The sequence below is a fragment of the Scatophagus argus genome, chromosome 6 (assembly GCF_020382885.2).
Source record: "Scatophagus argus isolate fScaArg1 chromosome 6, fScaArg1.pri, whole genome shotgun sequence".
NCBI classification, from domain to species: Eukaryota; Metazoa; Chordata; class Actinopteri; family Scatophagidae; genus Scatophagus; species Scatophagus argus.
In genome coordinates, this window is record NC_058498.1 from 10,274,647 (window position 1) to 10,298,529 (window position 23,883).

At 43.0% G+C, this 23,883-nt stretch overlaps 1 protein-coding gene across 8 annotated transcripts in view; it reads right to left on the reverse strand.

Annotated features, from left to right (window-relative positions):
- Window positions 1-23,883, reverse strand: part of LOC124060262 (ephrin type-B receptor 3-like) — a 59,035-nt gene that overhangs the window by 6,974 nt on the left and 28,178 nt on the right. For 2 of the 8 annotated variants that reach the window (XM_046390993.1, XM_046390990.1), the window contains exons 2-14: window positions 21,757-21,821; window positions 16,709-17,381; window positions 13,173-13,328; window positions 11,822-12,157; window positions 9,298-9,434; window positions 8,496-8,658; window positions 7,836-7,944; window positions 6,140-6,192; window positions 5,761-5,883; window positions 3,419-3,666; window positions 2,636-2,851; window positions 1,219-1,368; window positions 647-846 (exon numbers count right to left, since the gene is read on the reverse strand). In XM_046390993.1, the coding sequence (XP_046246949.1) occupies window positions 647-846; window positions 1,219-1,368; window positions 2,636-2,851; window positions 3,419-3,666; window positions 5,761-5,883; window positions 6,140-6,192; window positions 7,836-7,944; window positions 8,496-8,658; window positions 9,298-9,434; window positions 11,822-12,157; window positions 13,173-13,328; window positions 16,709-17,381; window positions 21,757-21,821 (2,629 nt within the window). Of the gene's footprint in view, window positions 1-646; window positions 847-1,218; window positions 1,369-2,635; window positions 2,852-3,418; window positions 3,667-5,676; window positions 5,896-6,139; window positions 6,193-7,835; window positions 7,945-8,495; window positions 8,659-9,297; window positions 9,435-11,821; window positions 12,158-13,172; window positions 13,329-16,708; window positions 17,382-21,756; window positions 21,822-23,883 lie in introns of all 8 variants that reach the window. The other 6 variants (XM_046390992.1, XM_046390984.1, XM_046390986.1 and 3 more) reach the window with 5 other exon arrangements.

Here is a 23,883-nt window from a genome sequence, read left to right on the forward strand (position 1 = left end):
CCAACTCTGCCACCATCTATCCTCTAAATTCTTTCCAAGAAACAGGTTCCAGGCAGAGGTAGTGCAGCTAAATGTAGATGTGACATCATTGATTGAGCTCCCAGTTGGCAGAGGAGTCGCTTTAAGGGCTGCATTGAGCTTTAGCAATTTGGATTTGCATAATGGCCCAGGCTGCATTTGTGAGAACTAAAGAGTTGTATGGGAAGAAATGTGCACTTTATAGAAGAGATTGTTACAGCTGAGTCAGAGTGACTCACGTACACTGTATCGGCTTGGATAAGGAATATTTACACAATGGAAATCATTATCAGAGTTGCTCCGGCATGGGTGCAAATGAAATGGTTTGGCCAGTACTCTCAAGGCGGAGAAATCAAGTGACTTCATTCAGTAAAAATAATAACCTGTTACTGTAAACTATCTTGAGAAAACCAGGGAAGATTTTTAGAAATCAGTCAGCGCACACTCTGATGCCTTGGCTGTAATTAGTCATTACTGGCCTTTATGAAAAACATTAATCCATCTCATAAAACTCAGCTTCACCAAAATAACACAAGATACAGCATTTGCTCTAGAGCTTTTCTTGACAGGGTTTTCACTGGACTCAGTATGACCAGCACACTTTTTATATCACAGTATTACAGCTTACCCAGTGGACTGTGTGCTGTTGGTGACCACCTTAAGGCTGGCAGCATTGCGGATAAGCTTATCCAGCGTGGCCACAATCTGAGTGAATTTGGGTCGCAGGTTCCTCTCTTTCACCCAGCAGTCCAGCATGAGCTGGTGCAGTGCTGTGGGGCAGTCCATGGGTGGGGGCAGTCGATAGTCCTGCTCCACTGCATTTATCACCTGAGGAAGGACGACAGAGAAATTACAATCAGTTCTAATCACAGAGTATGGTGTAGACGGGGGACGGACAAGACAAGGAGAGAGATGAGTCGATGAAAAGAGCGAGTGAGGGAGGATAGAAGAGGATGAATGAGGGAAATGATAGGACAATCAAAGATAAAAAGGAAAAAATGCTTTAGGGAACACATAGAAAGAAGGACCACAGACAAATTAGCTTTGAGGGGTAATTGTGGATACGTATGCAGAGAGAGGATGGCTTTTGAACAGTGATAGTAAGTCTCTACCTCTCTCTGTCTATCTATCTATCCATCGAGTCACATTAAGTATGCATACCACATTATGGTAAAAAAAAAAAAAATCATATCAGCTTACATCTTGATTGCTCATGTCCCAGTACGGCCGCTCGCCATACGACATCACTTCCCACATGACAATGCCGTAGCTCCACACGTCACTGGCCGAGGTGAACTTCCTATAGGCAATTGCCTCGGGAGCTGTCCAGCGAATGGGGATTTTTCCTCCCTGTGGATATGCGAATGAGTAGGTGAGCATGAAATACTGGGGGGGATGGAGCACAAACACAGAGTCACACACATACAACAGGAAGAGAGAGGGTGAGAATAACGTAGGAAATTGATGATGCACAACACATGGGTGCATGCTGTCAAACACCACATACACACAAGATTAGTAGCACAGTTACAGAAAATGATATGTACAAACACATGAGGTTATAAGAATATTGAATGTGCTACAAACTGTATTTTTCAACATCAACATATCATAATCATGGAATCATTTCATATGTTTACCAGACAATTTAATGAGTGACATCTTGTGCCAGCAGTGTCTCTCAAAAGAAAAAACAAAAAAACACGTCTTCCAATCAACACCATTTCTTCCTGTCACCAGGAGTCATTCCTCACTCTTCATTGGTGTTTTTGCTGTTTCGTTTGAGTTAATAAACAAGTTAGACATGTTGGGAGTGATTCTTCAATCAGCTATAATCACTTGTTTTATGATCTGTATTTTCAATATATTTAGAAAGCTTTAACTTGTTTGCACTGACAAAAGAGCCCTTTTCCTGTTCTGGGAAGTCAAGTCAGGCCCAGAAACACACAAACTATAAACTACTGATACAGGCCAGAGGATGTTGCCTGTCTTTGAACCAGAGCTCATGTTCATTTATGACAATTGCATTCATTCTCAAAGGATCCTTTCCTTTGGGCCTTAACCTGCTTTTCCAATTTTACATGTTGTCATGTGACAATAGGAGCCAGAAATTTGCTCATATTAGGTATTTCATTGATTTTTCAGATACAGATCTCGTAAAATTCCTGGAAATCTGCTGCAGCTTCTAGGGAAAAGCACTGCAACATGTCCAAGTAAAAATTTTACATCCCCACAAAAGTGTCTATAATTTTCCCCTTTGGAAGCATTTTCAAGACTCCAAAAATAAGACACAGACATTAATTCAGCCGAAGTATATTTGTCTTTGTCCATTGTTTTTAGTACTTATTTTTCCCACCTGCACCTGTCACTCACCAGGAGAAGAAAGAAAACTCTCTTTATACCCAAAATGGTCATGTCATGTGGGAACAGACTTGACACAGATCTATTTTCCAGATACACTCATTCTTGGCAATTTTTGTGATTCATTTGTAAAGGGGACCACAATTAACACAGTGATGTATTGATGTTAAAACATTACTTGTAGCACCTTTAAACACTGATTTCAAACATGAAAACACTTCAACAAACACATACACACATTTATATCTTGACTCACCAGGGAGCTGGTATAGGTGGGATCTGTTGGGTCATCCTCCAGAAAGCGAGATAGGCCAAAATCAGACACCTTACACACTAGATTACTGTTCACCAAGATGTTACGGGCAGCCAAGTCTCTGTGCACATAGTTCATGTCTGACAGATACTTCATGCCTGCTGCGATACCACGCAGCATGCCAACCAACTGGATCACTGTGAACTGACCGTCATTGAGCTGGCAAAAGAAGAGACAGAATGACAAAGATAAATTTGATTGCAGATCAAGGTTGCTTTTCTTTTTAAAAGAAATACATGTTTATCTCTTTTTTATTTCATTTGTCCTATTTTTCTTTATTTTGCCGTGTTTCGTCACGTATTATGTCCTCCTATACTCATCTGCCGTCTCCCATCACTTTACAAAGTGTCTTTACCTATCTGTCTCCATTCCTCTCTTCTCTATATCTCCTTGTATCACTCCCCTTTCTCAGGCAGACAATGTATGATGTGACTTTGAGGCAGTGATTCATTGGAGACTGATCTCTTTGTAAATGTCACCAATTGCCACAATGCAGAATCTGTCAGATATCCATTGTGGGCTCTGCAGCAGAGCTTAAGAAGACCTTTTATGGCTCCAAAGAAAGTGAGATAAATAAAAGTAAGATCAAGCAGATTTGGATGGGTTTATTTGCTCGACAGTGTTGCAGTATTGATAAAATCACAAACGCAAGCTTATAGGTTGTGGATAATAGTAGACTATTCTTGTGTGTTGTGTGATTTTGGGGTGCCTGGTTTTTTTCCTCACCCTTAGGAAAGAGTCTAGTGCTCCATTCTCCATGAACTCAGTCACAATCATCACTGGGCGGCTCTTGGTGACCACACCTTCAAGACGGATAATGTTGGGGTGGTCGAACTGGCCCATGATAGAAGCCTCGGACAGGAAGTCTCGTCTCTGGCGGTCAGTGTAGCCCACCTTGAGTGTCTTGATGGCTACAATGATCTCCCGGCGCCCAGGCAACTTGAGCCGACCGCGGCACACTTCCCCAAACTCTCCTGTGAGAGCCCAGGTGAGACAGCCAGAGAAACAGCAGAGAGAGAGAGAGAGAGAGAGAGAGAGAGAGATGGAGGGGAGAGAGGTATGACGGAAGAGTGGAGGAGAGTGGGGGAAAAGAGGGGAGAGGGGACAGTTAACTGGTTAGAACCAAGGAGCCAGGGAAGGGTAGCAGGAGGGGTGGGACAGGGGGAACTGCAAGAAAAGACACAACTCTAGGCCATTGTCAAGGGATGGTGGCGATAGGGGAAGCGTACAGTGACTTTGTACTGTTAAGCTACAAATAATAAAGGAAACAGCATGGTGAGTGTGAGGCACAATGACGGAATATGAGATGTAGAGTTGGGGAAAAAAAATGCAGGGTGAAATTTAAAAAAAATGTGGCAGCAGGGTCAGACGAGCTCAGGGGGACCGAGGGGGAAGGGGAAGGATCGGGGGGTGTTGGGAGTGCTGGGGGGGGGGGTGGGGAGGGGGGAGTGCTAAGCTTCAGAGTGGCTGGAGAAGCGGGCACAGGAGGAGGAGATAGGTGGAGAGAGAAGCTTGGGTGTTCTTGGGGTCATGGACGCTTTACGTTTAGAGTCTACACCAGGCATGTGCAAGAAGGCAAGACAAATTAGGTGATGAGAGCAATGTGTGTCAACATAGATGCAAAGGTGATTAAGTAGGGGAAGTCGGGGGAGAGGGGCCAGGGGATGGAGGAATGGAGGGATGGTTTGAGGAAGGGGTAGAGGAGAGCAGGGGGACAGGGAAGACAGGGGTTGAGGGTTCATCACTTTAAAGGCGAATGCTGGGAAGCGACGGGTTTCAAGTAGTAGCCTCAGCAGCTGTTGTAGTAGTAGTAGCAGTAGTAATGGTAGTAGCAGAAGCAGTAGTAGGGACTCCCATCTCTGCCATCACAATGTCCTCCATTTTGGTTCAGATACAGTTCTAAGAAAATCACTCTCACTTGGGACAGTCCTGCAGCTTTTGAGCAGAGATATTACTATCAAATATATCAAACACAAAAAATATTCTGCTATCTATGACATCAAATGTTGAACAGGCTTTCTAAAGGAAGGGACACAACCACATAGTGGAACAAGTGTAAGTGTCAGGAACAGGGGTAAAATATAGTGATCCAGTAGGAATCCTCTTTTATAAAGAGGTTCTTAAGACACTTAAAGGTGAGCAGGGTCAGAGACATCCAATCCTGGACTAGAAACATTTAAATATCTTATGCCCCAACCAGATAGGATTAATATCTCAGGTGGATGTAGTATTAGCCATGGTCCTTGGTAACAGGAATTGCTCTGATTCTTAGATTCCCCTAATGAGCTTTCAATAAAAACTTGACCTCAGAAATCAAATAATAGGTTTGTATAAAATAATGTAATTAAATTGTGCAAAACTCAAATGCATAGGACTGCTAAAATTCAAAATTTGGACAAGGGAAACTTCATGTCAATACTCAGAGCATACCTTAAACACAGAGTGTCTGTATAAGAAGTAAAAAAGCGGAAGCAAAAAAAAAAAAAAAAATGGAAGGCCAACAAGTGTGCCTAAAAACAACAGGTCTGTAATTAACCAGAAAAGATAAGACAAAGACCACACCAATGCACCAAATTGAAATGTCTCCCTGAGAAATAAATCCTGACTGAATGGGGCTTTAAAATCTGCTTCCATTAGATTCAGAAAGATTTTTTTCAATTAAGAATGACTGCTGTATCATATTTAGTTCAACTAAATGAATCTCCTTACACAGCATCTTTCTTGTTCCAGGATTGGGCTTAGTTTTTGGGACATGGGTAAAATGATAATCCACCATACAAAAGGTATTGGGCTATTCTAAATGCACTGGCATTGCAAACAATGTAGGGTACTCAGACTGTGAGTCACACTAACTTAAAGAGGACATATTGTAGCTAGTAATGCTTAAAACACAGTAAAGTGCTGGGGACATCTGGGGTTCATAACATGTGACGAGTGAGGGGTAGGAGCAAGGAGAGGGCTAGCGATGAATTGAGTGAAAGTACCGCTTTGTGTGAAGTCCTCTAACGGTATGGCCTGGAGGTGACTAGCAGTCTTCCCCCTGTAGCTCAGGAGCTTTGGTGGGTTACCTGCGCCGATGACCTCCTCGATCTTCACGCAGGAGACATCGATTTCCTTGGCAAACTCTCGCACTGCCTCATTGGGATCCTCATAGGTGAAGGGGTCAATGTAGACCTTCATTCCCGGCGTTACTATTGGGGATTCAGTGGCAAGAACAGGAAAGTGAATTTATGCTATCGAACAAAAATTCAGTTTACACTGTGCAAAGTTCTGAAAACATGCTTTAACAACCAAGTGTAGATCAAAGCGAGATTCTTCTTAATAATTTGTTATTGCACTGGGTGATCAAGACAATTCATGTTATGTATGTTAATGGTTTGAGATGCTGAGTTATAACCAAGTTTAAGTATGTTGTTGTTGGAGGCGCATGTCAGCAAAGAGACTTACTGTACTGCTGCAGTTTCTCTGTGTACTCTGACTCTGAACCATTTCTCTGCTTCCTGTTGAGACAGATGAAAACACAAAATGAGTCACGTGGCCTTCACACAGCATGGTGCAAATACTGGAAATGAACAAAGGCATGAGGAGAAAACAGATCCCTAATAATGTCTGCAGAGATGTAGCCGCACCATGATGTGGGTTGGTGAATGTGTCTTTATGCATTGGAAGCAAAGGATACATTGTAGATATAGATTAGATCAATGTCTGGTTGTAAAATGATTCATACTTGGGGACTGCAATACGAGTCTAAACAAAAGGCTATCATATCATTGTCTGAAGAAGCAAGTAAGAGCCATTTACTCTTGGTAACCCCAAAACGAACAGTCAAGACAAAAGCTGACACAAACAGCAAGCTCAGCTGTCTTGCCTTCCTTGCCCTTCAGACATCACACTGTTCATTTCATTTCAGTTTATCTCTTATTTTCTTCTCATGGACTCTTGCTCTCTTGCTGTCATTCTTTCTTTCCTTTTTTTTTTTTGATCAAATTTTCTACTCATTTTTTTCCTCCTTTATGCAGTCGTTCAATTTCTGTATCCTCTTCTTCTTGAAATGTGTCCCATCTACACTGGAGGTGGGGTGGTGGTGGTTGGGGGTTAAAGACGATGAGTGAGGGGGCTGGGTTGTTGAAATTATATGTTAATGTGCTTCCTTTGTTGTCTAACCAGTAACCAGGGCAATAATACCCGATGGTGATTTGCATCTCATTTCAAATTCTTATTCTGTTCCGGAATATGCCAAAGCTCTGTGTTTTGTATTATTACGATTTTCTGTTTCGTCTTCTGTGGCAGTCAGAGCAGTGGCTAAGCCAAGACCCTGAGAGAGACACAATGTAGCGGTGTGAAAATAGAAGAGAACGAAGAGGCAGGAGGGAGAAGGAGAGGAGGGGGAGCCAGGGAGATTATTATTCAGTCTAGCGTGACCGATACCCACGCTTGTCAGCCGCTGCCTGAACTGGCTTGTGGAGCAAATGCAGTGGGCGCCAGTCAGCAGTGGGTGCCAACCTTTCACACATATATACACACACGCATTGCGTTTGCTGCTTGACAAATGAGTAGTATAAGGATAAACGAGTGTGGTTAGACCCAGCTGATTCAGTGTCAGACTTTTTTGAAAGGTCTGAGCAACCGCTCGCATCTTCCCAGTCAATTGAGCCCAGCAGACAGGGGCGCATCTGGTTTCTTTGTGGTCGGGCATCCACGCAGTTGATTCTGAGTGCTGGGCCATGAGGGCAGGCCTATCAGGCCCAACAGCTGCTCCACCATGCTGTGTCCAGTGAGCAAAGTAGCATTTTGGCCAAAGCTGTTTACTACTCACAGATTCAGAGAGCTAATCTGGCATTCAGTGGCCTCACAGGTGGCATAGAAATCCGCTGAGACTGTTCTGGGTTGGTTTGGAGGACATGCAATCAAAGCTGACATTTAAAGCTATCGCAGTTTTGTTCAACTTGAAGGAAAACTATTTTCTGCAAATGTGTCTGTAAGTCCTTACTCTCTGAACATATTCTGTAGACCAAACAAAAGTTAATTAGTCGTAGAAGTGTTTTGCCACGTTGTTATTTACCATTGCTACCCAAGTTGCTCAGGCTCATCTTTCACACACTCTGAATTTTTGAGAGATTGATGGAAAAGTTAAGATTCTGACCTGAGGCAGACAATAGCAATGACCACAACTGCAATGATGAAGACCAAGGTGGCGGTGGCTGATCCCACGATGAGTGGTAGCTGCTCCTGCCATGACTTTGGAGGATCAGCTTTGGGTTTATGGAGAAAAAGTGGTTAATTGGAGAACTTATTACGAACATACACCCACACTTCCTGCAGTCCCTTTGTAGAGCTGAAGATGCCACTCCATGTGCTCTGCCTTAAGTCTAACTAAGGCTTATATGCCTCACACCTACTTCAGAATTCTCGCTTATATCAAGAAAACAATGCCCTTTTGTCTTTCAGAGAGCAAGCCTGGAACTAACAAGTACATCTATGAAAATGTAAGCTAGACAATTTTTTTTTTTTACTTTATCTTCTTATATATGAGTATGATTGTAGAGCAAGACTGAGACTGACATCTTGACTGATTGCGAAGAAATGGTAGATTTGCACCATGAGTCAACTTTTTTTCTTTTTTTACAAGGATTCAAGTTCTTCTTCCATTACAAATAGGCATAGTAGCTTCTAGCTCTGTAAGCTTTTGAGCCTCCATTATGTTCATAAGCTTTTGCACAGCACCATTATAAAGGTATTGCAGCTAAGCTACAAATATCTCAATATATCCCTGGGTAATGAAGTAAGTATGAGAGTAGCATACTTTGCAGGTTTGTGCTGAAGTCGGCTGGGCTGCTGTAACGGCCGTAACCAGCCACTGTTCGGGCACGGACCTGTACCACATAAGGCGTACCAGCCTTGAGACCTTCAATGCGAGCGTTGCTGCGTTGGGCAGTCATGGTATGGGCAATGGCCTCACCCTGATCCTGCAAAGGCAAAGAAAAGGATGAAAATAATGCCAAATAACAACCCCATATGCTGTCCCATTCATCATAATCACCCCTCTGATCTCTACCCTCCCTAAAATGGCTGTCCAATCAAACCATATAGGTCAGTGAAAAAAATTTGGAGACAAGAGCAAGTGAGAGAAAAATGGACACTGACAGATTGTAGCCAGTGTGTTAATCTGATGGGACAAGACCACAAACAGCACAAATATACACTAAGTGCCTTTGTTCTCTACCTCAGACAAATCCAGTCACAACTCTCTGGGCCTCTGGAAAATACAGAAACTTTCTAATGCATGGATTGAGAGAGGATGGGGGACAAGAGGGAGGGCGAGAGGGAGAGATGGAATTAAGAATACAGAAAAGGGCAGAACATAATAGAAATATGGGAAAGGACTGGGAGGAGAAAAAGAGAGACGAAGGAGGGGTTGAGGAATGTAAAGAGGGAAATAAGTAGGGGAGGATGATCACACAAGCTAAGATTGGAAATGGTGAATTGCCTCACTGCAACCATGTGTTTATCAGCAGAGGCATTGTTTTCCACATTTACAGAAACACAGATGAAACAGAGAGCATGCAAGTCAACGAAATTGGATTGAATTAGAGGCGTTGACTTACATTGCCGCTTACCTTCTCATGGTACTTAATCTCATAATCCAGAATGATTCCGTTGGGTTTCTCTGGAGGCAGCCAGGACAGACTCATGGTACTCGCTGTGGCCGCCATCAGGTGAACTGTAGGCACTGCAGACGGAGCTGCACAGGGCAAAACAAATAAAGGAAAATCCGCTTTATTTATCGTTTTCTATATTATGTCTTTTCAAGTTCTATGCCCTTTGTGTGTCCACAGAAGCCCAGATACAATGTCTTAGACTGTGGGCTTTGTGAAAAGCTTTAGCCAATAGTTAGTATGCAGAACCATTCCCCACTAATGTTCAAATTCTCCCTCCTGGACAACTCAGGGAGGGAGAGGGGATATCTAATTCTCCTGTGACAAGAGAATCAAACTGCAAAACTGATGGATAAGTTTCTGGTACATGCAGTTCCAGCTGCCATACAGCAAGTGTCTGCAATCTTCGGAACAAGCACACACTTACAGACGCCGAACACTTTTAACTGTACTCTTTTTGAACTTCTGCTGCACTTTTTTACCCCACGCTTCAGAGGAAGTCATGTTTTCCTTATAGCCATCTTTGTGGGTGAAAGAAGAAACTATATGTATTTTGTAATGAGCATGTAAACATGCAAATGTGGGTAGACTATATAGACTGCGCCATTTATACATATAAAGAGAACACGACAAACAATGCATGCACTGGTTCATGGAGACATAGTCACAGAAAAGTATAAACATACTGGCACCCCACCCACCTGAGCTTTGATGCTTTGCTCATATGTGCCTATTAATGGCCAAGCGTGTCTGCCTCAGTGTCTCTCTTTCTTCTTTTGTAAGTTCAGGCTTGTTCTGTACCTCTGACTCACTCCCTCCTCTCAGTCTACTCCATTGCTTTGGTTTCATAACTTCAACTGTATCTCCAGTGGTATCTTCTCTTCAAAATGAAGTTCCTCACTTTTTTCTTATACTCACACAATCACCTTTAATTTCCCCGTCCTCTTCAGCTCTTCACTTTTCATCTTCCTTTTCACCACTACAGATCTCCAGCTCTGCTCTGTCTCAGTCTCGTTCCCTTCCTTCAAGCTTTATAATCCCCAGTTTTTAGTTCTTTGATCCTCCCCCTTGCATTTCCTTTCTCCCTCCTGCTTGTGTTTGTGAACAGACCTTCTGTTTCTCTCTCTCTCTCTCCCTCTCCCTCCCTCTCCCTCCCTCTCCCTCCCTCTCTTTGCATCCCAAACCTTCCCTGCCTCTTTCCCACCCATGCCAGCCCCATCCACCAAGGCCCTCCACATCTCTCTTTCTCCCCCAGAAGACAATGCTTCCTGGACAGATCCCCTGGTTACTCAAGCCAGAGGATTAGGGGCCCTCCTCTGGGAGAAGACATTGCAGTAACCATGGAGGTGGCCTCTGTGGCTTATCACCACCCTGCTATTTATTTTGCTTCTTAAAAGGTGAATGCACAGACAGGGATGGTCCGGGGACTACACCAGAGGATAATCTGATCACGGTTGATGCTCTCTGGCCCCCTCCTTTCCCTTTACTACTTCTCTGCACCCAACTGACCCCAAATACCCAAAGGTGGACAGTGGCCCCCGTGAGCCCATTGCTGGACCCCTCATAAAGTAATTATGCCCTCACTTGGGGCCTTTGCGTCCTAGACCCTCAAACAGAAGGCATTCCTAAAGCTTTTAAGGGCAGGAACACAAGGTTAGGGGTGAGGAGGACAAGTGCAAGAAGAGGGAGATGATGGAGAAAGGAGCAAGGGATAATCCTTGGTGTTGTCTAAGCCTGCAGAAATTTAACATAGCGACTAAACACATCCAAGGCACAACTTAAGGGCCCTGGGAGAACCTCAACAAAGAGACCAACTCACAAAAAGAAAAAAGGAAGAGTGAGCTCAACAACATTGATATTTAGTAAGGTCATTTAAGATAAACGGAACCAAGTAAACTTAACAATATCTTAACAAAGATAACCCCCATACCTATGTATCTATTTTAATTTGATGGTATTTAATTTACACTGTACATCTTAGTGTTATAAGAAGCACATGTAATTACTACCCCAAGTTATTTTATCCATGCATCAACTGGGTTTCTCCTGATCCCATAAAATTTAATCTCAGCACTGATTGCTATATTGGCCTAGTTACTGTTGATGCTGTGGGCTGGAGGAGCGGTGGGTTGGAAGCAGTGGGCAGCTCAAATACTGAAGGTTCAACACTTTGAATACACACTGCCTCGCTATTGCTATTTGTAGCAATGTTAGTACAGAGAATGCTGTGGGCGTGTGAACAAGGTCTCGTTCTAAGCTCATTCAGAAGAATGTCTTCCTTCTCCATTCCTGTTCAAAGGGAAAATATGTAACATACTCCTACATGCATGCAAGAAATTGATCTCTTCTTCTTAAATGCAGAACATATACTCAAATCTTCTTTTGTATCTTTTCCAGTCTTTGAAACTTAGCAGTGCCTACAAGTTCAATATTGATCTTTGACAGATAACCACGCGGCTGCAGCTATACCTACCGGCCTGATTTGTGGTGATGTTCACTGTAGAAAACTGAGGTGTATAGGGGCTCTTGTTGGAAACACCATTGACCGCCTGGATCTCGAAGCTGTACTGTGTGTGGGCTTGTAGGTTACGGACAGCCACGCGGCGCTGGGTCAGGCCGAGGTGGCGTGGCGAGATTTCAACATTGTCGTCACACCTTGAGCACATTCCTCGCTCCGGCAGACACTTCTTACAGATGACATTGTAGAAGATGTCTTCACGACCACCCAAGTCACGTGGATCGCTCCATTCCAGCACAAGCGAGGTTTCGTTCACACTTGAGATGACATTGCGTGGTGCCGAAGGAACAGCTGCGAAATGGAGGTAAAGTGTGGATGAGATGAGGAAAATAGGTTTGGATTGGGAAAGAATTTAATCTCCATGCACAATAGGTGTAAAGAAATTTGCCTTGGTGACAGTGCAGAAACATACTGACAATAGACAGAGATTCATATTGCCAAATACAGTTTACATATCATTATAAACACAAACATTCATTATTCCATAGCTGCTATCAACACAATTCATGGCCCAAGAATTTTTTTTATGCTGTGATATTAGCACATTTTTCGTGCATTAACAAGAACATTTTTCCCCTCATAACAAGAGACTGTTCCAGCAGTTCTTCAGAAAAAAAAGAGGACAGGAGTTCAATTTTGAATTGTATGCTCATTTCCACTGTGTGTCTGTGTCTATGTATGCGTGTGTATGTGTGTAAGTGCTGGGGGGGAGCGAGCGAGACAAACTATTGGCAGAGCCTTGGCAATTCTTATCCAATTACCGGCGCCTTATCTCTCACTGCACTGTGGGAGAATCAGACCCCCACCCCAGCAACAGAAAAAAGGATCTTCTTCTCTCTTCACTGACAAATGAATTAGTTCCTACGTGTGCATCTTTGCTCTTAACGAAGGCACTGCTACTTGAAAAATTCCTCCACTGTCTGTTTGTAAAGGGGTGGCAGCCTTGAGAACAGATAGCCTTCACGGAGAGGCGTGGGAGGGGTTTGATGATAAAGATTTGGATAACGTTGGGGAAGCAAGCACAGTTGTTTGCCATACATGTGGTGTGGTGGGAAAAATATTCCTAAAGGCTTTTTATCAGCCATTAAGGGCATAATACAAAGACATAAGTTTGGAAGAACATTCACCACAAGGTCAAGAATTTTGTTTGATGGCTACTTATCGTTTCATGACTGTCTGAATATGAGATATGAAGCCCTTTCTGTGTTTTGACTGGGGACATGAACATGCAGAAGTTGTCTGTTTTTAAAAGAGTTGCAATAGCAGCATTTTGTTATACATTCAGTTGAACAGAGTCTTTTCTTACTGGTGCACGCGGAGTCTGGAGAATCTGTATCCGAGCGGTAGTAACCGTTTCGACAGGAACAAACACTGGATGCTCCTGAGCTGGCGCGGCTGTTGGCTGGACAGGGCAAGCAGAAGCCATCTCCCTGTTTGGACTTGAAGGTGCCAGGGCTGCAAGCTGATGGCAAAAGAGAGAAAAATAGAGGAAGAAAAGTGTGAATAACAACTGGAAATGTTTACACTGAATTTAATTGTTTGGAAAATAGCCATGGAGCAGTTAAAAGGCTGTATAGTTAAGGTTAAATTATTTTTAGTACATGTATATTAGATTTGCGTGACAGACATTTTCCATCAGTTAGCCTTCTCATTATGGAATGAAAACACAAAATCTTACACTAATCCCGAACTTTGGTATGCACAACATTCACAACAGGATGTAATCTCTTAACTATAATGGGTAATTATATGGTCACACTGCCTGCATTGAGCATGTGTTTGTTTATGTACGTGACTGCCTGTGCACATGATTTGTTTTTGTACCCTCAAACCAACATGTTCCCCTTTTCTTCACTTATGGAGACTGCATTTTCAGCAGACTGCACTGGAAAATGAGAGGGGTTTTTGATCAGCGTGCAGTGACTTGTCAACCCAAATTTCATACATGACCCTCAGAGCCAAAATGCTGGCATGTTGCTTTCATCCGAATTCAGTCTTTTATGAAATATAAACATACACACAGAGAGGCATACATAACACATGCTGTGTACACAATCATGGGTCTGTGCCCCACTGTAGAAAGATATATGTCTGTGTACACACCTACATCCACCATCCTGTCCTCAATTAACTTAATGTTAAGAGCGTTTGCATCCAACTGTCTTGAAGATCATTCTCTGTGCAAACCACCTTAGCTTACCTAAACTGATTTTTGATTGGTGAAAACGCAAAATCAAATGAAAACACTGCTAGCCTTTGTAAAGGCCCTATCTCAATTTATGGCAGTTGTCTAGACATTTATAACTCAGGTAATAAGTTGCAGACTTACAGGGAAACACTGACAGCGGCACTGTGATCCAGAACACTTTGGCAGGCTCGTTAAAAGATGAATGAGTTTGCCGCAGAGCAGGTAAGACAGGCAAAGTTTACAGGGGCCAGTTGATTAGCTGGCCCACTAGTACTTTTAGTTCATCAAAGTCAAGGATACACTGCTGTGTTTGTCCCTCTGAAGGATAATAATCACCACAGCTCCTATATTTGTTTTTCGCTCCCTGTTGAAAACAGCCAAGGTTGGAGGTCAAATATACAGCAGATCACTTCCTGCCCCTGCTGTTTTCCCTTTTTTTAAAGTTCAATATTAGCACAAAACTGCCCGTTGACTGATCAGTGTACATTAGCACTGAGTGTATTTGTTCTTCCACCATTAATCAGAGCGATCCACACCACTGGCTAACAGGAAGCACTGCTCGATAAAGAGATAAGAAATGACCTCGAGTTTTAGCAGGTGAGAGCACAGCTTCTTCAATTTGGCGTCGTGACCCTTGCAAGTCCATTTAAGATGATTTAACACAAAGTAAAGTTCAAGCTATTTCTCAGCTCACAAGGTGTGAGGATTGGTTTTTAAACATGTTAACCTAATGAAAGGTGTTGAGATAGCGTTTCCATTAAACAAAGTTTTTATTTTTTTAAGGAAGGGCTAGAACTGCTGATCAATCACTTCCAGTGAGGAAAAAGGGTCGTCCTCTTCCTTTCATCCATTTTCCCCTTAGAGGAACCACTAAAGAATGAGAAAAAGAGAGAGACAAGGGACTAGAGAAAAAGGGGAGGGAGAGGTGGAAGAGGTGGCAGCATAGAAAATGCTAATCCTGCATGCCCCCCTTTCCCCACTCCCCTGTGTCTTATCCTCTCGTGCAGAACATAGAGCTTAAGGAACTGATTTGAATGTATGCTGAAACTGGAAAGTGTGGAGCATGAAGAAAAAAAGTGAAGAATATTGGGAGTGAAAAATGTGCAATACAGGAGTGGAAAGGCAAAAAAAAAAAAAAAAAAGATTCATCGATTAATATTAATGCAGACATCTTTACTGTAACACTGGTGAGGTATTAATGAGAGCAATGGCCTTCAGACTAGGAAGGAGAGGGAGAGGGAGAGGGAGCTGAAGGAGATACTGCATGTTGGAACCAGGACAAAAGAAGCAGAGAAAAGAAGATCCATAGCCAATACATGGTGAGAAATGAGTACATGGTAAAATAGTGGCCAAGGAGAGAAGACCTGAGGAGATGTGATGTAAGAAGAGAAGAAGAAAGGGAGATGTTTCCCCTTGTGGTTTCCAGTGAAATCCTGATTAGAGAACATTTTATCAAGGCACAGTCACCAAAGCTTTAACCTTGAGCTGCCAGGAACAAACACATGAGTTTTTAACCACACACAAGACTTTAAATTTACTATCATCTCTCTCTCTCGCTTTCGCCACACACACACACACAATAAGCATACATTCTAAATTTAGGGTCTGCCAATGTAAAGTATTCACTTACTCTATGATTCACCAGTATGAGCGCTAAACAAAAGATCTCTTCAGCCTCATCGCTCTCTGCTATGAGAAGAAGAATGAGCCCTCTGGACTCAGGCAAGCGAGGATGATGCACTAGCCATACTTAAATTGTCCATGCACAGACACCTCAAACTCAGCACAGCTGATCAATAACCCTGCCAGCTCCCATCTCTCTGCCACTCTGCTGTCTCCATTTGACCGACACATCCTAAGCCTGATTTTTCCCCCTCATACCCTTTAACACGAGCACATTTTCCATTATACTTCCCACTCCTCCAGCTGTCACCTGTACTTCATTTTAGCTGAGACCTTGCTGTTTAAATTCACCTTGCTCTCAACCCTTGTGAACCCGTCATGTTTTCCATCAGAGCTGAAACCATCATAAGGCCTCCCAGCTCTCAAAATGAACAGTCTCCCCTGCATTTCCATTTATTTAGCAACCAGCTGCCAGGCAAAACTGAGGTCAGAGGAGTGAACAGCTGCCTGCTGACAGTGTTGACACTGTATTACTCTAACTTGTAGTCATTGGATTAATGTGTCAGACAGTACAAGGTAAATAAACGGCTTATAATAATGTGGCAGCTGGACAATCTAGTGATAGAGGCTGTAACCTGTAACCAAAACAATACTGATTCAATCTCTCTAACAAAGGATTTGTCGACGTGCTCAGATAGAGCGTCCTTCAGCAAGACTTTGACCCCTTACAACTCACTCATTGAAATTCACTCTGCATAGAACCATCATATACTATGTGTCTAAAATGCAAATGTAACTTTTCTCTGCAGTAATAATGTGATACATTATCGATTGCCATGGGGAAATCCCCCAAAAACCACCTTCCAGGAAGGCAAGCTACAAAATAGCTGATTTATAAAAATCAGTTAGGATTTGAACCTTGTGAACACTTTTGAAGTGTGTTTCTCTAACTTCTAGATCAATCCACCATCACAAACACTGAGTTATAAAATCCTGGACTTACCCAAAATAACTGTTGTGAAAACACTCACCTTGACATTGGCTATCCTTCATGGCTGGTTCAAAACCAGCTGAGCAGGTGCAGGCTCCCACAGGAACCATCCACTCGCCATCTCCGTTGCAATAAAGCTTCAGTGGCACAGAAACCTCCAGAGCGTTGGGGACGCAAGTTCCTGGTGCAATAACTAAGGATGTTGCTTCGGCACCAGTTGCTGTCTCTGGGAAAACAGCAAAGTTGGCAATGGTAGTGGAGCACTTCTTGTAAAAGACCCTAACTGAGATGAGTGACATGCAAGCACCGAGGTCCTGGAAGGCCAAGTAGAACCCAGCTTTGGACAATGGCCCAAAACTTCTGACTTTTGTGTTTACGCGTCCAGACTCAAGCATGGAAAAGCTCTCATCCGGGGCAATAGTGTCCACCTTCACATAAGGGTTCTCCATCCAGAAAGGGCTGGTGGCTGTGGCTGAATCTGAGTCAGATTCATAGTAGAAGAGGTTGAAGGTCTCTTTGCAGGAACCTGGGATGTTAGGAATGCTGTTGCAGTCGCGCACTGTAAATTTCATCTCCACATATACGCGCAGCACATCCTTTCGTGGGATGAAGTCACTGCGTAGCCAGTTGTTCTGGTTGAGCTCACGAACATTGCAGACTTGGTATGTCCGGATGGGGTTCATGGCGTCATCGTAGCCGCTCACCTCTTCCCACTGAAAGGTATAACAGAAACATCATTAGGTTAGAGGCTCTAAATATTTGATGGCATCTTTAACAGATACTACCTTGCAAGATAATGAAACTGGGCAAAGATTAGGACCTCGAGAGAAAGAAGCAATTGGTATTTTTTTCAGTCCTGTTTGGTTATTTTCAATTACATTCCCTTGCTGTTGCCATGCTACCCCTTTCATTTCTAGTTAGTGTAGTGAAAAGCCAGCGACAAGGACTGCCAATTCATCACAATTACAGCAACCTGTCACCTCCTCGCCAGAGAGCCACCACAGCATGTTTACTTCATATCTGTTTGGAAGTAGCAGCCACATTGCTTCACAAGCAATTACAGTTCAATTACGGGGCAATGATCGCAACGTCCTCTAATAAACACAGGGAAAAGGCGCCGGTTAACCTTCATGCTTTTCTCTTTTTACACTCCTCTACATCTTTCAATGCTACTACAGTACCCAGGGGGTGAATTACATCGGATAAAATGGGATTAAATTTTCTAAACTTTGATTACCAGCTTCATTAAATGAGCACAAGCAAACTAGACTGTAAAAGCTTTGCTGCGAGACACTGTAATCTAATGCATTTTCAATCTCGAATGAGGACACCGCGATTAAATCATTTCACTTCAAATAGCGATTCCTGTGTGTATAATATATCTTTGTGTGTGTGCTGAGGGATCTGCTCCCCTTTTCTATCAGACAAACAGAGTGCATTTATTTATTTTTTTTAGCTAAGCCAAGGCCTCGTAAGTTTATTTGCATAGTACCTTTCTAATACAAAGGCAATTCAAAGTGTTTTGCATGAGCCGTGTCAATACATTAAAGACAATGAGGAAGGAAATTAAATAGAACAAAATAAAACTAGACAAAGGAATAAAAGTCTGAACTACTTTACATGGCCGTCATTGGATTTGCTGCCTAAATCCATGAGATTGAACCTGTGACCTTCTGATTACAGGATGGTCTTTCACATCACTCAGCCCCCCTGCCACTTTAAAGGCCAAGACACATCTATAATAAAATTAAATGTCTACAGTTGCACTCTCGGGACAGAAGTTTGCCGCAGAACATCTGACTGTCTTGAAACTCTGGCATAAAGGCACCAATTTGCTCTCCAGAGCCAGTTGTTTCCATCTGAGCTCTAAGCATCTTAATTAAGGCTGTGATATGGATGTGGTGGAGACAAGGCTATTCATCCAAGACCCTGGAGGCCACGAGGTAGAGAGGGAGAATGGGCGTATCTTGGCCGTGGCATTAAAATGATGGCCCAGTGAGAGCAAGAGAGAAAGAAGCAACCAGAGACAATCGATAATCACCAGCCAGGTCAATGAGATGGCTAAAAGCATGAAGTGTCAATGGGTATTTAGTTTAGTGTAATAAATCACTCTCTGCAAAAGAGCAATACAGCCAAGTTTTTTTTCGGTGTATTTGTTTAAATGTGCTTGTGTGAGTCTTTCTGCCTGAGTATGTGCTTGCACTGTGTTTGTTTTAGTGTACATACAGTTTACGTAGGTGTGTCTTTTTGTTGTATGCGAGAGAGGTCATCTTCCCAAGACACGCACCAGTGGCTAAACACTCCGAGCGCCTGCTTACCAAGCCTGAATGAATTAAGTAGGTCATGTGAAAAAGGGTCAAGTTTCTTGGCATCGATTTCCAGCAAGATGAATCGTTATGCGAGATTTGCCATCCACTCCATTTTCTCTTTGTCCTTTCCAATCAAAGCTTTAAATTTTACTTTCAGATGACAATGAACAATGCTTGTGTGACGCACGATCACACTCCTTGAAGGTCCAAAGCCTGGCTGAAAAATATATTTTGCAATATTTTGGCAAATCTCTTTGGAACAGTCTACAGATATGAATAAAGAATGAGGAGGCAGGCTGTGTTGCTGGAGTTCTTTAAGATCTTGATCCCCTTTTTTTTTTAATTCTCGAATCTTGAATTCAAGCTAAACATTAGCCACTTTGATGGCAACTTAGAAAAACTAGCATTATTAGCTTTAGGCATTAGCTGAAATGCTGGAGCCCCAACAAGCTTAGTGCTAGCAATTAGAATGCTTTTATTTTTCTGTTTGTTGTTAGTGTGAATAAGCTCTCCGAGGCTAATTTTAAGGACATTTTAGCTTGTTCATAACATGTTTTAGCATGCTGGGGGTCTGTGAAGCACACAGTGATACACCAACAATAGTTATTATCTCCACATGCTGACTAACTTGGTATATTGTTTTAAGTGTATGGTTATAGAAAACCTTGTGGGTGTTATTCCAGGTATCAGGAGAACCCTGCTATAAAGTGGAATTTCCCTTCCATCACCCATCTGTTTTCGAAGATAAATGATAAGGTACATGGACAAACACACACACACACACACACAATACCAGGAGATGTCATGAATGTTGAAAAAAAAATCCACAACACAAATGCAACTTGAGATATTCACATTCACACACCTGAACAGAGACGTGCATGCTGCACAAATGCTACAGGCTATACAGACAGATACAGACAATGTGGCTGAGAAATCCACATACCAATGTGCAGACACAGACGTGAAAGAATATGACAGAATGCATGTACATGCATGCACCCACATAACATGGAATGTAAAGGCCTTGCACACATCAGTAAGTGAATGTGCTTTTAGAAAACTGGCTTTCACACTTTTACACCAAGAGCAGTGGCATTATTATCACCTATATGCCAGTTGTCTATGGAATTCTTGTCACAAATAGACACAGCTTATGTTCCCTCTTTGTAGCTTTATGTCTGTTGCTTTATCAGTATGTGTTGTGCAACACAAAACAAGACAGAGATGCTGTGACTCAGACTTGGCTGGACAGCATCCCTGGGAGAGAGTGCATAGTCTGTTTGTGAGTGGGTTTATTTAAAAGATTTTTTTTTTTCTTAGAGATTGATTTTTTTTTCTGTCTCTCTTATTGGCTCTCTCCCTTTCTCTGTATGGACATTTCTCTGGATTTTACTTAATCTCAGTCTCACTGCACTCCCCCTCCTATCCCGCTCTCTCTGTATGTTGCTTTGTTTTTCCTCTCAGCCACTGTATCGGTTCCTCTTAACCAGTCGTCACCCCTAACAAAAACAGGCTGCACGAAGCTGAAGCAAAGAAATAAACACCCATATGATACATGGTGCATAATGATACAAGCTGTGAGGATTGATTCTTCTGTGTGAAAGAAAAATACAAGGAGGGAAAACATAAAGGGTCGTTCCTTCACTTTCGGTTGGTAATGTGGGGAATCTGAAGTGCAAAAGGCTCTTCACTGTATGTGTATCTCTTGAAAAGGAGCATCTGTTGTGGGTTTGCTTAGAAAATAAATGGGGAGGCATTTTATAGTTCCTATTCCATTCTGTATGAGACCAGAGGGAGCATTGCTGTTGTATTGTAGCTTAATGAAGGAGAGCGTGGGGGTGGTGGGGGTGTGTATGTGTGTGGTTGGGGGGGGGCAGAAAGAAGCAATGGAAGATGGACAGACAGGAAGAGGGAAGGTGGGCACAAAAGGCTGTGAGGGGGTTTGTCCTACTGATTGTTGCCTCTCATGAGGCTAGTGTGTCTGGCTTCACTAGTGCTTAGTTACTTGGAAGTAAAAGAAGGGGAGAATACAAAGGGTGGGTGACTTCCAACAGCTGGGGTGAAATCTCTCTGCAAGGGCATTGGGGTAAAAACAAAATAAAAAATGGGGTCCCACCTTTCAAAACACAAGCACCAAGTCAGAGAGACACACAAAGCTGAGGGGAGGAGTGCTGGGGGTCTTTGAAGTATAGCTGCTCCTCTTTAGGCCATTGTGAAGACCACATGGGAAAGCAAGATGAGGCTGTCACTGGCACTTTGTGTGTGGTAGATTTGGACGCCTGGCCTTGCAATGGGTCAATGCCAAGAAATATTTTAGCGTTTAAAAGGTTAATTTATGAGGAAATCCGTTTTTTCACATGTTTTAAGTGAGGCAAAGGGAAGGGAACATCTGTGACTGGGCGGGTCAGTGAAATTGGATTGCAGTGTATCTTTTTCTGCTCACTAAAAAGCACATCGTGTTGAATACTAAAACATATCCCGTTGAGTGATTTTCTGATAAAAGTGTACAGGAGACACTCTACATGTAGTGGAACATGCATTCCCACTCAAAACTGAATTTATTCCTTGAATACACGTAGAGAGTCAAAGTGACTGTCCACAGCTGAACATATGTGCATAAAATAACATTTAAAGGACAAAAACAAAATCCAGCAGCAGTAATGCTGGGCACACAGTGTTCTCTTGTCTCTCACCGTCTGTGTCTTAATTAATGAGTCAGTTTTATTCAGTTTTTAAACAAAGGCATGCAAACACACACACTGCACAATAAACTCACCCCAGTCTCAGGGTGTGCAGTCCAGGCTAATTCTGTCGTGGCCCACTTCGTGTCCATCAGTGTCTCTGTAACGGAGGCAGAAAGAAAGCAAACAGGTCAGACCAAGAGGAACAGGGTGACGGAGGAGATCAATAGAAACTTTCAATAGTTTTACAACAATGTCATAAAGTTTGTTCTGCGGAAGAGATAAGATGCTTTGACCAAGTTCGTTTTCAGATAACTGGGTGAATAACTCAATGGCAGAAAGCGCGGGCTCAGAGCAATATTATGTTCAGTTAGACAAAGGAGAACTGTATGCCCACGAGACAGTGGGAGAGACAGATATCTAGGTGGGTGATCCATTGCGGTATTGTGTGACATTTTATTGTGGCTCCTTGTCTGGATAATTAGCCTCAGTTAGACGTTTGCTTTTATACAAGGGAAAGGAAACAACGGCAAGTCTCTCTGAGAAACAGTTCCGCTTCCTGCAGGGCACTGCGAGACACACGAGTGCACGTGCACACACGCACGCACACACACACACACACACACACACACACTTAATGACACGCACACATGGCGTAAGTAACAGGTTGTAAAACTCCACAAGATATATAACCTAACAGAAGACTTGAATGGGGAGGGGGGGTTATAAAGTTAGGTGCCACAAAAGAGGAGCTCTTGAGCAGAACGGAGGTCAATACACTTCAATTGGATTCACTTTCTGTCAATACTTTGAGTTTGCCTAACTTTTATGTCTCTCTCTATGTGCACACATCGTATACGCAGTAAACACAAAACTGAGTCTCCTGCAAATCCTTTCCCTCCTTGCCATGTTCAACTCTCGTTCCTAGTGGCAAAGATGCCAGCTTTGTGAGAGTGGGGAAGGAAGACTATAAAAGTTGAATCTTTTACTACCTGGCGCTCAGGGCGCAGTATGCAGCCACCATTATTATCGCAACCACTGCGCTGTTCTACAAGATAGTAAAAGATGATGAAACAGCACTGCTAGGAACTGAGTTTACACTGTCCCTGGTCATGGAAGGAGGTGTGAGATGTTTCATTTTCCTTGCATCAGTTGCGGAGGACACACCTGATGATGTCTCTCAGTCTGCCCTCATATCCTGGGCTTTTTCTGCTTCTGTCTCTCTTTCTTTTTCATCTTTCAAAAATAAATGCCCAGTAAGCTAACAGGAAACGAGACTTGGGAGCAAAATAAAAGAGTAAATTCTAGGATTTTGCTACCAAATACCTGCCTCTATCACCGCTGCGTTCAGGAGCACCAGCAATGACAAACGCAAACACTCAGACTCAAAGACCCCTGGCTCTGTCTGGCTCTGTAGAGACAACAAGGTCCTGAAGCTGGGAATTCCGGTTGAATTGCAACCTATCATGCTTTGAGTGACAGCGTCTCTGACATGTGTATGCGCCTATTACAGCGGTGCACACAACTTCCGAGAGGGTTCCTGCCAAAGGGAGATATCACCCTGTGCAAAAAAAAAAAAAACAACACATACAATCAGATTTCAAACGTAGCTTTGGCTTGTTGGCCTCAGGCGAAATGGTCCAGAATCTTCTCTGTGACACATTTCATGCAGTGAGGACTGTCTTTCTGGCAGTGGCACTGGAAGCTGAAGTGAATATCATGTGCTTGTCACAGCACGGGGTCAAATCCAGCTTGCAATCTTACACCCCTTTTTTCTCCCGTCAGTCTCTAATATACTCTGCGCTGGAAGTGGAAAAGCTTTACAACAAATCATGAATGCAGTCTGCTTTTGCCAAGAGCTCTTTTTTGTAAACAAATGCAATGAGCCACATTTGTCACTTGAGCAAACAAGGGTCTACTAGTGTTTTCATCTCAGAAACTGTGTCAGTGCGTATTAGCTGCGGGACTTCCCATGACTCCTACTGTGTGAACGGTGTGTGATTTGGGACCTGTTACCTACAACTATACAGGTAGGTAAGCCAGTGTGGTGGAAATGATACACCTCGGCTGCCTGGTGTTTATTGTTACGACTAGGCCGTGTGTATGGTACATTGGCTTGTCATTAGAGCTGACCTTGCTGAAAATGACAACAGGTTGAAACACAATGACAGACTGGGAGACTCAAAGAGAGGAGTGAAGGGGGAGACAGAGATGAGAGGGAG